The sequence below is a fragment of the Pelodiscus sinensis genome, chromosome 4, assembly GCF_052426305.1.
Source record: "Pelodiscus sinensis isolate ZL-2025 chromosome 4, ASM5242630v1, whole genome shotgun sequence".
NCBI lineage: Eukaryota > Metazoa > Chordata > Testudines > Trionychidae > Pelodiscus > Pelodiscus sinensis.
Window position 1 is genome coordinate 19,085,596 of NC_143055.1, and position 15,239 is coordinate 19,100,834.

The 15,239-nt window shown below is 47.5% G+C and overlaps 1 protein-coding gene across 2 annotated transcripts in view; it reads left to right on the forward strand.

Moving 5' to 3' along the window:
- FAM193A (family with sequence similarity 193 member A) overlaps window positions 1-15,239 on the forward strand; it is a 127,267-nt gene that overhangs the window by 29,176 nt on the left and 82,852 nt on the right. The window contains exons 2-3 of one of the 2 annotated variants that reach the window (XM_075930865.2): window positions 5,095-5,160; window positions 14,825-15,070. In XM_075930865.2, the coding sequence (XP_075786980.1) occupies window positions 5,095-5,160; window positions 14,825-15,070 (312 nt within the window). The remainder of the gene's footprint in view (window positions 1-5,094; window positions 5,161-14,824; window positions 15,071-15,239) is intronic. The other variant, XM_006134711.5, reaches the window with a different exon arrangement.

Below are 15,239 nucleotides of genomic sequence, written 5' to 3' on the forward strand. Positions count from 1 at the left end.
GGTCTCCAGCAGACCAGGGAGAGGAAGCAAAGCGGTGGAACACGTGGGCAACGGACAAGGCTGTCCGCTGCCCACGCGCTCCGAGGCTTGGCTCTGCTTTGCCCCCCCCCCCGTCCCCCTGGTCTGCAGACCAGGGGGACGGGGACGGGGGCAAAGCAGAGCCAAGCCGCGGAGCGCCCGGCCAGCTGACAGCCCAGATGCGTCTGGGCTGTCCACTGATCGTGTGCTCCACTGCTTGGCTCTGCTTTGCTCTGCTTTGCCCCCCCCCCCCCCGCGCCCCTGGTCTGTAGACCAGGGGGACGGGGGGGGGGGCGGGGGCAAAGCAGAGCCAAGCCGCGGAGCGCGCGGGCAGCTGACAGCTGTCAGTTGGCCGCGTCCTCCGTGGCTTGGCTCTGCTTTGCCCCCCTCCCCATCCCCCTGGTCTGCAGACCAGGGGGACGGGGAGCAAAGCATTGCAAAGCCACGGAGCCCGAGGGCAGCAGGACAGCCACGGCGCGTCTGGGCTGTCCCGCTGCCCCCGTGCTCCATGGCTTTGCTCCGGACACCTGTGGTAAAGCAGCTGGGGTGCTGCCGGTTGGTCCCGTAGCGCCGCTCTGGGCGCTACTGGACCAACCGGGCAGCACCCCAGCTGCTCTGCCCCAGGCGTCCCCAAGTCAGCCGCTGCTGAAACTGACCAGTGGCTGACTACAGGAAGCCCCTGCCCTGGGCTTCCTGGAATCAGCCGCTGATCAGTTTCAGCAGCAGCTGACTTGGGGATGCCTGGGGTTCTTAAGTTGAATCTGTATGTAAGTCAGAACTGGCGTCCAGATTCAGCTGCTGTTGAAACTGATCAGTTTCAGCAGCGGCTGAATCTGGACGCCAGTTCCGACTTACATACAGATTCAACTTAAGAACAAACCTACAGTCCCTATCTTGTACGTAACCCGGGGACTGCCTGTACTAAATAAGCCCAGTTCCCTCAGCCTCCACTGGATAGCATAATTAGATTTCTAGAAAGCCTTGACAAGGTCCCTCACCAAAGACTCCTAAGTAAAGTAAGTTGTCTTGGGATAAGAGGGAAGGCCCTCTCATGGCTTGATAACTAGTTAAAAGACAGGAAACAAAGTGTAGGAATGAATGGCAAGTTTTCAGAATGGAGAGAGGTAACTAGTTGTGTCCCCCAAGGGGTCAGTAATATTCAACCTATTTATAAATGATCTGGAGAAAGGGGTAAACTGTGCGGTGGCAAAATTTGCAGACAAAACTAAATTGCCAGTGGCATAGTGAGGGGGGAGACTAGGAGGGACAGTTGTCCCCAGGCGCTATGCTGTGGGGGAGGGGCGCCAATTTATTCCTCCTTTGCTCCCCCTTTTATTTCTTGGCTTGCCTACTCCTCCTCTGCCCCCCACTGCCACCAGCTGGAGCCTCATCTCTGCCCCCAGCCCGACCCTCCTCCATCTCCGCTGGCGGGTTAGTGCGTTCAGGGGGCCGGCCCCAAACTGGAGGGGGCGGGAGAAGGCATGGTACAATTTTCCCCTCTCCCAGGATCAGGCTCAGTTGTGCGCCAGGTTTGGGGCGAGAGGGAATTGCAAATTTTGTCTTTGCCCCCCCTGCGTGTAACACCCTAGCTACACCTCTGTAAACTGCTCAAGATAGTTAAGACCAAAGCAGACTGCGAAGAGCTTCAAAGAGATCTCACAAAAATAAGTGATTGGATAACAAAATGGCAAATGAAATATCATGTTGATAAAATGCAAAGTAATGTACATTGGAAAAAATAATCCCAACTATAAATACAATATGATGGGAACTAATTTAGCTACAACTATTGAAGAGAGAGAGCTTGGAGTCACTGTGTATAGTTCTCTGAAAACATCCACTCAGTATGCAGCAGCAGTCAAAAAAGCAAATAGAATGTTAGGAATCATTAAAAAGGGATAGAGAATAAGACAGAGAACATCTTATTGCCTTTATATAAAACCATGCTACGGCCATATCTTGAGTACTGCATACAGATGTGGTTGCCTTATCTCAAAAAGGATATACTGGCATTGGAAAAGGTCCAGAGAAGGGTAACAAAAATGATAAGGCTTTTGGAATGGGTCCCATATGAAGATAAATTAAACAGACTGGGATTTCTCATTTTAGAAAAGAGGAGACTAAGTGGGGATATGATAGAGGTCTATAAAATCATGACTGGTGTGGAAAAAGTGAATAAGGAAAAGTTATTTACTTGTTCCCATATCATAAGAACCTAGGGCTCAACAAATGAAATGTATGGTTAGTTGGTTTAAAACAAACAAAAGAACTTTTTTTTTTCAGATAGCACACAGTCAGCCTATGGAACTCCTTGCCAGAGGAGGTTGTGAAGACTAGGACTTTAACAGGGTTCAAGAAAGAACTAGATAGATTCATGGAGGTTAGGTCCATCAACATTGGTAAGCCAGGATGGGTAGGAATGGTGCCCCTAGTCTCTATTTGTCTGGAAATGAGTGATAGGAGAGGATTCACATGAGGGTTACCTGTTGTGTTCCCTCCCTCTGTGGCATCTGGAATTGGCCACTATTGGCAGACAGGATACTGGGCTAGATGGACCTTTGGTCTGACCTAGTATGACCATTCTTACATTCTAGCCTCTCATAGTTCATGTCCCTCAACCCCTAATCATTTTCATTGCCCTCTGCTGGATTCTCTCCAATTTGTCCACATTGTTTCTATAGTGAAGGCCCCCAAAACTGGACACAATACTCCAGATGTGGACTCATCAATGCTGAACAGAAGGGAATAATTGCTTTCCTTGGTCTCCTGTCTGCTTCTAATACAGCTGAATATGCTGTTTAGCCTTCTTAGCCACAAGGGCACACTGACTTGTATGCAGCTTCTGGTCCACTATAATCCTCCAGATCCTTTTCTGTAGAACTGATGCTTAGCCAGTTTGTCCTCAGCCTGTAGCAATGCACAGGATTCTTCCATCGTAAGTGCAGTATTCTGCACTTGCCCATGTTGAACCTTATCAGATATGTTTTTTGACCCAATCCTCCAATTTTTCTAGGTTACTCTGTAGCCTATCCCTATCCTCCAGCATATCTACCTCTCCCCCACCTTAGTGTTATCTTCAAAACTTGCTGAGGGTGCTATCCATCCCATCATACAGATCATTAATGAACATATTGAACAAAACTGGCCCAGGACTGTTCCCTGGAGTACTCTGCTTAATACCAGCTGCCAACTAAACACTGAGCTGTTGATCACTACCCGTTGACCCCAACAATTTAGCCAGCTTTCTGTCCACTTTTATAGCCTATTCCTCCAAGCCATATATTTTTAAATTTCTGGCAAGAATACTGTGGGAGACGGTATCAAGAGCTTTGCTAAAGTCAGAGTGTATCACATCTATCAATATCAAATGCCAAGTACTCCACTTAGGAAAGAACAATCAGTTTCACACATACGGTATATCTAGACTACATGCCTCTGTTGCGAGGCATAAGGGAGTGGTCGACAAAGGCGTTCCCTGTCAACCGATCCGCGTCTTGACGGCTGCGCTGTGCGGACAATCAGCTGAGCTGGCACAGCGTGGAAGCCATTTTTATTTTAATGAAGCCGGGGATATTTAAATCCCGGCTTCATTGACTGTGTCGGGTAGTCTAATTTACATGCCTCTGGCAGCAGGGGCATGTAGCCATTTCCCATTCTGTATGGGTATGTCTAGACTATCTAGGAAGGAGTACTGTCGAATGCGATATGGGGGGGGGGGTCATGGAGGACCACAAGCGAAATATGAGTCAGAGTGACACTGTTGCAAAAACAGCAAACATGATTCTGGGATGAATTAACAGAAGTGAGCAAGACACGAGAAGTAATTGTTCCACCCTACTCTGCGTTGATTAGGCCTCAACTGGAGTATTGTCTAGTTCTGGTACTACATTTCAGGAAGGATGTGGAGAAATTGGAGAGAGTCCAGAGAAGAGCGACAAAAGGTCTAGAAAATATGGATTATGGGGAAGTGTGAAAGAATTGGGTTTGGAAAAGAGAAGACTGAGAGGAGACATAATAGCACCTTTCAAGTACCTTAAAAGGGTGCTACAAAGAGGAAGGAGAAAAATTGTTCTCCTTGACCTCTGATTATGATGGGACAAGAAGCAAGGGAGATTTAGGTTGGGCTTAAATAGCAGCAAGGGAGGTTTAGCGTGAACATTAGGAAAAATTCCTAACTGTCAGAGTGGTTAAGCACTGGACTTAATTGCTTAGGGAAGTTGTGGAATCTTCATCATGGGAGATATTTAAGAGCAGGTTGGATAGACATCTTATCAGGGATGATTTGTGGTGCTTGGTCCTGCCGAAAGGGCAGGAGACTACATTTGATGACCTCTTGAGGGCTTTTCCAGTTCTAGTATTCTATGCTTCCCCATATCCACAGAGCCATGTATCTCCTCATAGAAGACTGTTAGGTTGATCAGGCATGGCTTAATGTAGGTGTTACTGGATGTAATGCTATGGTCTGTGTTATGCAGAGTAGCTTAAATAACCTAAATGGTTCCTTCCGGCCTTAAAATTATATTATCTAATTTCAGAGTTTTTCTGAGGGGATGAGTCTAGTTTAGCTAATATGTAAAAACCTATTTTTTTCTAAGCTACATTATGAAGAATCTCCAAAAAGGTGGAACTCTTGTAAATTGAGGTGATAAAAATACAAAAACCAGAACAGTTAATGAGGCCTGTATGAACCTAGAAACTTGAGAAAACAGGCATTCATATTTTTGACTTTATATCCATTTCACTGAGTGACTTTGCTCTATATGTGGTGTTAGAATTGCATTAGTAGTAGATAAACTCAATTTCTACTCATACTGTAATATTTTGAAATGGCCATAAAAATATTAACTACTGTATTTGGAGAATTTTAACACAAGGGAAGAAATGTCTTTCTGATCTCAGTGCCAGGTACCACCGAGAAAATAATTACTTCCACGCCATAAGTCTTTTGGAAAAAAAGGCTTATAATGATATAGGTATAAGCTCAACTGTAGTGGTCACTAGTGCCATTCTCTTTAAGGTGCAGTCGGAAACAAAAGATACTTAGCTGTTACAATCAGTCTACTCTTTTTTTTCTAGGTTTCATTAAATGGAAGCCAGTTTACAGATAATTCCGTTGGATCAGAGTTCACAGGTGTTTCTCAGGTAGGTAGGGTCAAGTTCGGTTGATCAGTATGTCTTCCATAAATAAATCATTCAGTGACTATTGAAATGCAAAAATGAGCCAGAGACTTCATTACAGAATTTAAGCTACATTATAGGTTTTAGGGCTTGACTCTGTTCTCTGAAGTCAGTGGTAGCCCTGGTCTATGTTAAAAAATTATACTGACTGTACTCCTGTTGAAAACAGTGATAGGTTGAAGGCAGAAGACTCCCTTCAATGTAGCTACCCCTCTTGGGGAGAGAAGTATCAGAAGGGTAGCCGTGTTAGTCTGAATCTGCAAAAGCGGCGGCATCCTCCGGCATCTTATAGACTAACCGAAGTGTTGGAGCATAAGCTTCAGGGAGACTGAAGTGTTCCCCTACAGGTTTTTGTATATTGCCATTCCTAATATCTGATTTGTGTCTGATTTGTGTCCATTTTACGTAGGGACTGTCCAGTTTGGCCAATGTATATAGCAGAGGGACGTTGTTGGCACATGATGGCATATATTACGTTAGTAGATGTGCAGGAGAATGAACCAGTGACGGTATGGCTGATCTGGTTAGGTTCTGTGATGGTGTTGCTGGAGTATATATGTTGGCAGAGTTGGCACCGAGATTTGTTGCATGGATTGGTTTCTGAGTTAATTATTGTGGTGCGGTGTATAGTTGCTGGTGAGAATATGCTTCAGGACACACATCAGGTATTAGGAATGGCAATATACAAAAACCTTTAGGGGAACACTACAGTCTCCCTGGACACACAATTGCAGATCTAAAGGTAGCCATCCTGCAGCAAAAAAACTTCAGGACCAGACTTCAAAGAGAAACTGCTGAGCTACAGTTCATCTTCAAGTTTGACACAATCAACTCAGGATTAAACAAAGACTGTGAATGGCTAGCTAACTACAAAAGCAGCTTCTCCTCTCTTGGTATTCACACCTCCAGATCAGCTACTAGAAGTTGGCCTCATCCTCCCTGATTGGATCCACCTCATTATCTCTAGCCTGATTCTTGCCTGCATATTTATACCTGCCTCCGGAAATTTCTGCTACATGCATCTGACGAAGTGGGTCTTTGTCCACGAAAGCTTATGCTCCAACACTTCGGTTAGTCTATAAAGTGCCACAGAACTCCTCGCCGCTCTTAGGGGGAGAGTTTCTCCTGTTTATATAGGTATTCTAAGTGTTACAGTGGTGCAGCTGCACTGGTAAGTATAAACTAGCCCATAAAGTTTCCACTAATTTCGTTGATGCTGAATCAAATACTAAAGTATTACATTTCATTAGGGTTTGATTATTTTCATAAACACCTGCAGGATTTATATACCAAATAGCAATGTGCTAGTGTGCTTATGAAACTGACTAAATGGTTTCATTGTGCAAGCTAACAAAGTGCAAAAGTGATAGCACAAATGGTGAAAAGTAAGTTAGATTTTAAAATAATTATTGAGCTAATAATCTTAGAGATGGAAACATGCACAGGGCAAACTTTAAATAAGGGTGGGGAACCTTTTTTGAGTCAGGGACTGCTAACTCTCAGAGATTAGTTGGACTGCACAAGTGAGAAGAAGCAAAAAATAAAACAAAACAAAAAAACCACTCTCTCACAAAAATTCCACAAAATGTCTTGATGTGGTATGATCTTTATTTTTTTAATTTAGAATTTTAGTGTGCTAGCTGAGTTTGCTTTTTGCAGGGAAAAGCCTTTCCTGTCCTCGCACTCTTGCAAGGGATTCCCTCCTGTACTGCATGCCTCCTTAACTGTTAAGAAGGCATGGCTGGCAGCATGTGGCTTCAGTCTGCCAGACACTGTTCCCTGCTGCAATCAGCCTATTCAGGAAAGGGGCACGTGGGTGGGAAGGAGAGAAGAGAAGCTGGCCAGCTGTGGCCTCCCCTTCCTCCCAAAAGGTGCCTCCTGCAGGGGAAGGTCTCCGGAGCTTCCTTCTCTTCCATTCTGGGAATGGATTTCCGACCCCCCTTCCCTCTCTGGGCCCTCCCGCATGCCTCCTTATGAGCAAAATGAGTTTTGCTGGAAGCCTCTGCATCTGCTGGAGGCTGGAAAGCAGCTCAAACCTCTTTTTCACTGCAGCCTCACCAAAACACCACAGGGCTTCAGCACCTGGAGCTTCTTTATTCCGCCAGACCTCCTGCACGCATCTCTCCCACGTGCAGGAGAGGAACCAGACTGGATTAAATTGTTTGGTGGGCTGGAGGTTCTCCACCCCTGCTTTAAATTATCTCAACCAGCATCACTTTAAGGTTGTTCTGAAGACAAAAAATTATTCTAGGAAATGTACTTAAGTAGATTGAATAATAGTACGTTTAAGTAATGCTGATGTTTTTGCTCTTCCAAATTTGTTAACAAATAAAATGTATAAGCAAATGTCTACAGACATCAGATGCAGTTCCTCATTGAGGGCTATGACAGCTTTTGAAATTTGATAAGCAAAATGTAATTTTCTTTTCCCTCCCCAATAAGTGTACACTTTTTTCCTAGAAAATGTGACAAATAGATATGTATGGATCTAAATGCAAATTCATGTAATTGAAAAAGAGCTCAACTATTATTGTGGATATTTCCACATCCAATCATGCAAGTTGTCTCCACTTTTGGGCTGAGAGAAAGCATGAGAGATTTCAGCCTCTTGTTTCTGAGAAAGTTGCCAAGTTATGAGAGTAGGGGTTGAGAATTGGTTGCTTCAAGGTATGTTTGAGACAAGTTGCAATTTTACTGGGCAGAAGCAACCAGAAGTTGACATTGCTCGTTGCCCATAATCGAGATGGTAAATATTAATCTTGTTAAAATACAAAATAGTTTAGAAACTACCACTGTGTATAAGTTGTCCCACCTCTTTCTGAATCTCAGATATGTGCTTCATAAAACAAACATTTGTAGTTCAACTTTTTAAATTTGTGATGTAAATGCAGATTCATTTGGAGGACCATGATTTTGTAAACAAAGGGAATCTTCTAGATGGACAGCCCTTGAAATGATTACTCTTGCTGTTTTTGTGGTGGTTCTCCTTTAAATAATAGGGTATGTCTACACTACCCTCCTAGTTCGAACTAGGAGGGTAATGTAGGCATACCGCACTTGCAAATGAAGCCCGGGATTTGAATTTCCCGGGCTTCATTTGCATAAGCGGGGAGCTGCCATTTTTAAATCCCCGCTGCTTCGAACCCCGTGCAGCGCGGCTACACGGGACTCGAACTAGGTAGTTCGGACTAGGTTCCTATTCCGAACTACCGTTACTCCTCGTGAAATGAGGTGTACCGGTAGTTCGGAATAGGCACCCTGTTCAAGCATTTGAACTGCATGATTGTTCTTCTTAAACCCTTGTACTCCGAGTGGAGGATAGGTCATCTGCAAGTCTCCTCCACTTTACTCTGTCTTGAGAAACAACTTCTAGCTGACTCTAGTACCCCAGTGTCCTTCAATCTCAGTAGATCTTCTCCGCGTTATCCGAGGTCTTCCTCTTTTGCCTTTTCCTTACGAGTTCCATGTGAGAGCTTGATAGACTCTGCTGGATGATGGTTTTCTGAGAGCGTGGCCTAGACATCCCCACTTTATTCTCTTTATTTGAACGTCAAGTGATTCTTCTCCTACTTTGTTTGAGCTCCTCTTTTGTGACAGTCTTGACATTTGATATGAAGGATGTACCTCAGGCATCTCTTTATGAATGACTGTAGCTTGTGATTTTGAAGACTTTTTAGTATGCCAGGTCTCATTATAGAATATAGTCAGATTCTCTTCAGATGTCAGCATTAGGGTATGCATGTTATTGATGCAGTGAGGAAGAGAATAGGGTTAGTGGGACACAAATAAGACTGGTCTAGAATCTAGATTGTGATCCTTGTTGTGGCAAAGTGAGTGTGAGATTTAACCATACTTTAACCTTGTGAACTTTGAATATGTTCCCAAAACAGTATTGGTTATTGGTTAATATTGAAGTGTTGGTATTTGACTCTGTGGTTTTTTGTTTTTTGTTTTTAAGCAAATACATAAGGACGTTGAGAAGCTCAAGGGCAGGAGTGGGCAAAATATGGCCTTTGTCAGCTCCTGCCCACCAAATATTCAATTTTTAGCCCACTACGATACTCTGGGCCATCCTGCAGCCCCGTCAGGTCCTTGGGCAGACTCCCTGCTTGCTGCGGCTCCTCCGCCCCTCCCCCCGCTCCGCCACTCAAGGCGGATGGCTGCTCAGACCAGCATGTGCGTGCATTTCTGCATGGTGCACCCTTTGGGGGGAGTCACTGCGTGTTGCCCACACCCACAGAGCCAGAAACTGGTGTGCAGGGGAAGGCAAAATACAGAAATCTGCAGCCCCCTGCACTTGTGGTTGTGCCACTCAGAGCTGCATACATTAGCCCCAGCAGCTGGACACTTTGCATGGCATGTGGAGGTGGCAGGCAGGGAGCTTTCCCCAGGATCCTACTTAGTTGCTGGCTGTGAGCCACCTACAGTAACTACCTCTTAACCAGAGCCTGCACCTGGTGCCCATCTGCAGGTCTTACCCTTTGCCCCAGAGCACAATTCGCTCCTATCCCTTGGCACCAAAACACAATTCTCTCCTGCATCCAAACGTTGCACCCCAATTTCGTGCCCCAAATCACAAGCCAAATGCTTTGCACCTCCTACTTTATCTCACCTCCAGATGAGAATTCTCTCATTCACACACACTTTCTCAGGCCTCCCACCTCCTCCTGCACCCCAATCCCCTACCCAGAGCTCCCTCCAATGCCCAACTTCTGTCCCACCCCATACACCCTCTCCATTAATAATATAGAAAAGTGTAATCCTTGACCACTTACCAAATTTTTGGACTGGCCACAGCAAAAATTATTCCCCATGCCTATGTTATTGTTGGGTGGTTAAATTCTTTGAAGATTCCATCTGCACTGACTCAGGCTGAAAAGGATGAATAGGACTATCCCTGTAGTTGTTGCTCTCAGCTGCTGCAGGCTGCTACGGTGTAAGTAACTAGAACTGAAAGCAGGGAATCTGTGTCTCCAGTATTATGGGTGGGAGAGAGAATAGGTTCTGGCTCCATGCTTCCAGAACAGGACAATTGCCCATTTTGCCCCTTGCCATGTTGGAGGGCCTGCTTGGGACTGATAGTTGCTGGCATCTGTCTGACTCCCAGTCTCTGTATAGAGGAAAATATAATCAGATCAGATTGGCTGGCGGGGTAGAGACTAGGCCAGTGGGGGAAGTTAAAGATAGACTGGGAACCTGTGATGGTGTTAGTGCAGGGAACTGAGAGCAAGTGGGGAAAATGGAAATTGAATGAGGAGACTGAGACTGGACGTGTGAGGGAAGGAAGATTAGCACTGACTAGATGGGCAAAAGTGGTCAGGCTTGCAGGAGGAGGGTCTGGGTCCGCTAGAGAAGACTCCCTTCCATAGTCTTTACTCGAATGCAAGATTCTGCAGTTAAAGATTCCTCCATTGTTATGAATTCCCAATGCAATGCTGTAACCAAAAGAGTTAATGTGATCCTTGGTAGCATAAACAGGAGTTTTGAGTTTGAGCTGAGAGCTTCTGTATTTTTCCTCTGTATTTGGGATTATGCCTGCTGCTAGAAGACTGTCTCCAGTTTTGGTACCGACAATTCAAAAAGGATGTTAACATTGTGTAGGATTCAAAGAAAAACCATGAGAATGTTTAAAGGATTAGAAAACATGCCTTATAGTGATGGACTCTAGGGGTATGTCTAAACTATACCCCTCTGTTGGCGGAGGGATGTAAATTAGACGCATCGAACGTGCAAACGAAGCTGGGATTTAAATATCCCGTGCTTCATTTGCATATTGGCGGCCGCAGCTTTTTTTGAAACGGGGCTTTTTAAAAAGAAGGGCAGTTTAGACGGGGCGTTTTCAACAGAAATGCCCCGTTTCGAAAGATCCTGTACTCACTCACTGACGAGTACAGGATCTTTCAAAATGGGGCATTTCTGTTGAAAACACCCCGTCTAAATTGCCTTTTTTTTTTTAAAAGCCCCGTTTCAAAAAAAGCGGCGGATGCCAATATGCAAATGAAGTGTAGGCTACTTAAATCCCAGCTTCCTTTGCACTTTTGATGCGTCTAATTTATATCCGTCTGCCGACAGAGGGGTGTAGTTTAGATGTGCCCTAGGAGTTCAGTCTATTTAGTTTAATAGAGAGCAAGTTATGGGATGATGACAGAGTATCTAGATTGGTAACAAATACTTAATACTAGGCTTCAGTCTAGCAGAGAAAGATATAACAAGATATAAATGGCTGGAAGTTTAAGCTCAAAAAATTCAAAATTGAAATGACACACATTTTGAACAAGAGGCAAGGAGTCCTGTGGCACCTTATAGACTAACCACAGTGTTGGAGCATAAGCTTTCGTGGGCAAAGACCCACTTCGTCAGATGCAAATTCAAACTAACACAGCTACACCTCTCCTATTTTGAACAGTTTAGATAACAAACTATTGGAACAATTTACCATGAGTCAAGATTTTTAGATCAAGATTGGATGTTTTTCTAGAAGATATGCTCTAGGAATTTATTTTAGGAAATCCCTATGTACAGGAGATGTAGTGATCACAGTAGTCCCTACTGGTCTTGAAATTTGACCAGGTAGGAGAATTGAAGCTTGACTCTAGACTACAGCTTTGAACAATTAGTACTCAGTTGATGGGGCCTTTCTGATATATCCCATTTTATACACTATTTTTGGATAGTGCACAATAGGCATTTTATTGCTGGAAACTTGGTCCTCTTTATACCCACTGTCCTGAGGATGGTCTGGAGGAGAATGGAATACAGGCAGTCCCCGAATTATGCGGATCCGACTTATGTCGGATCCGCAGTTACGAACGGGGCTGCCCCGAAGTACACGGACTGCGGGACCTCGCGGTCCCGCCGCCCGTGTACTCCGGGCGAGAAAAGCTGCTCCGCGTCTCCCTGGTCTGCAGACCAGAAAGACGCGGAGCAAAGCCGCTGCCCGAGCCGCCCCCCCTCCCCGCGGCTTTGCAAAGCCTCGGGGGGGGGGGGGGCTCGGGCAGCGGGGCAACCCAGGTGCGCCTGGGCTGCTCTGCTGCCGGCTTCCCCAGACTTTGCAAAGCTGCGGGGGGTGGCCTCGGGCAGCGGGGCACCCCAGGCACTCCTGGGCTTCTCCGCTGCCGGCTTCCCCAGACTTTGCAAAGCCGCGGGGGGGCTCGGGCAGCGGGGCAACCCAGGCATGCCTGGGCTGCTTCGCTGCCGGCTTCCCTGAGGCTTTGCAAAGCCGCGGGGGGGGGGGGGGGGGAGGGGGGCTCGGGCAGCGGGGCAACCCAGGTGCGCCTGGGCTGCTTCGCTGCCGGCTTCCCCAGACTTTGCAAAGCTGCGGGGGGTGGGCTCGGGCAGCGGGGCACCCCAGGCACTCCTGGGCTTCTCCGCTGCCGGCTTCCCCAGACTTTGCAAAGCCGCGGGGGGGCTCGGGCAGCGGGGCAACCCAGGCACGCCTGGGCTGCATCGCTGCCGGCTTCCCCGAGGCTTTGCAAAGCCGCGGGGGGGCTCGGGCAGCGGGGCAACCCAGGCACGCCTGGGCTGCATCGCTGCCGGCTTCCCCGAGGCTTTGCAAAGCCGCGGGGGGGCTCGGGCAGCGGGGCAACCCAGGCGCGCCTGGGCTGCTCCGCTGCCGGCTTCCCCAGACTTTGCAAAGCTGCGGGGGGGCTCGGGCAGCGGGGCAACCCAGGCGCGCTTGGGCTGCTTCGCTGCCGGCTTCCCCAGACTTTGCAAAGCCGCGGGGGGGCTCGGGCAGCGGGGCAACCCAGGCACGCCTGGGCTTCTCCGCTGCCGGCTTCCCCGAGGCTTTGCAAAGCCGCGGGGGGGCTCGGGCAACCCAGGCGCGCCTGGGCTGCTCCACTGCCGGCTTCCCCAGACTTTGCAAAGCCGCGGAGGGGCTCAGGCAGCGAGGCAGCCCAGGCCGCCTGGGCTGCTCTGCTGCCGGCTTCCCCGAGGCTTTGCAAAGCCGCGGGGAAAGCCGGCAGCGGGACAGCCCAGACGCCCTGCGGCTGTCCCGCTGCCGGCGTCCTCAGAGGCTTTGCTCCCCGTCTCCCTGGTCTGCTGGTCTGCAGCAGACCAGGGAGACTGGGAGCAAAACCGCGGAGGACCCAGGCGGCAGGACCACGGTGCGTCTCGGTCCGCCGCCCGCGTCTTCCTGGTCTGCTGGGGTGGGAGGGGCGCAGCTAGTATGCCCCCCCCCCCCCAGCAGACTAGGCTTTTCTCTGGACGCCTGTGGCAGAGCAGCTGGGGCGCTGCCGGTTGGTCCCGCAGCGCCACTCTGGGCGCTACTGGACGAACCCAGCAGCACCACAGCTGCTCTGGTCCTGATTCAGCCGCTGCTGGTCAGTTTCAGCAGCGGCTGAATCAGGACGCCTGGGGCAAAGCAGATGGGGTGCTGCTGGGTTGGTCCAGTAGCGCCGAGGAGTGGCGCTACTGGAGCAACCCAGCAGCACCCCAGCTGCTCTGCCCCAGGCGTCCTGATTTAGCCGCTGCTGAAACTGACCAGCGCTGACTACAGGAAGCCCAAGGCAGAGTCGCTCTGCCTCGGGCTTCCTGGAATCAGCTGCTGATCAGTTTCAGCAGCAGCTGACTTGGGGACGCTTGGGGTTCTTAAGTTGATTCTGTGGCTGAATCTGGACGCCAGTTCCGACTTACATACAGATTCAATTTAAGAACAAACCTACATTCCCTATCTTGTACGTAACCCGGGGACTGCCTGTAGCTTAAATGCTAAGGTGACTTCATTCTAAAGCAGTTTGGGATCCTCTTTTGATGTAGTGTTTATAGACAAGTTAGTTAAAAGTGTTTGGGTCATAAACTGCTGCTGAAAGAGCAGCTAGGCCATAAGCAGAAAAGATGAGGGAAGAAGTCTGAAGAGCCATTTACTATATTTTCTTAATTTCTTTCTCTGTAAAATAAAAAACAGTAATAAACATTGAAAATACAGAGAGAAATGTAATTTTCGCTGCTATTTTAACTTCTACTTTTAATTATTTAATAAAGGAAAGCTGTAGTCCATGCTTTCAAAAAAGAAATGTGTAGTTACGGAGCCTTATTCATAATAGCAAAATTAATAATCCCCTTCCAGGATCTGTTAGTAGGATATTCAGCGTTAGGTTTCAATGTATCCAAAGCATGCATCAAGCATTGTTGCAACTACAGGCAGTCCCCGGGTTACATGGATCCGACTTGCATCGGATCCCTACTTACAAACGGGGTGAGGCAACCCCGCACTAGCTGCTTCCCCCCAGCAGACCAGGGAGACGCGAAGCTAGCACCCTCCCCCCAGCAGACCAGGGAGACGCGAAGCTAGCGCCCCCCCCCCCTCCCCAGCAGACCAGGGAGACGTGGAGCGGCTTTTCTCAGCAGACGCCTCAGCTTGAGAATAAAGGACTGAGGGAAGTGAGATGTGGGAGAATAAAACTGAGCTCTGGAGAAATGTTTGGCTAGAGTTTCCCCTACAGTATGTACCAGTTCCGACTTACATACAAATTCAACTTAAGAACAAACCTACAGTCCCTATCTTGTACGTAACCCGGGGACTGCCTGTACTGAATATTTTGTAGCATAAGAAATGTAAAGGTGACGTTTTTGTCTGTTAAGCTTGGAAATAACTAGTTACATGTCTATTTATATGGTTTTTTTATAGACTCCATTCACCTTTGGCTTGGGTCAAAGGGCACCATATACAACTGGCGAGCATTGTCTTCTTTGTAGAAGTGAACGGAAAGATACCTCGCTTTCAGAAAGTGGAATTAAAAATTCTAGCAAAACAGCACTTTCTACATCTCCAAAAGCAAATAGTATGCTGCATCTTCCTTTGTGGGTGTGTCCAGATTGTCGACGAACTGTCGAGAAGGAGGAGAGGCATGCCACGCTAGAGCAATCTCTTGTGGTAAGTTTTAGTAAATGAGTTGACTAAATTGAGAGGGTGCCATCATGTGCTGGATGCTTGGGGTTTGTGTGGGGGGGGGGGGGGGGGTGTGGTTAATCCATGTAATACTAATTTGTGGGGGAATAATGTTCTAGAAATGAAACTGAAAGTTTTACCTGGTTGACTAGCT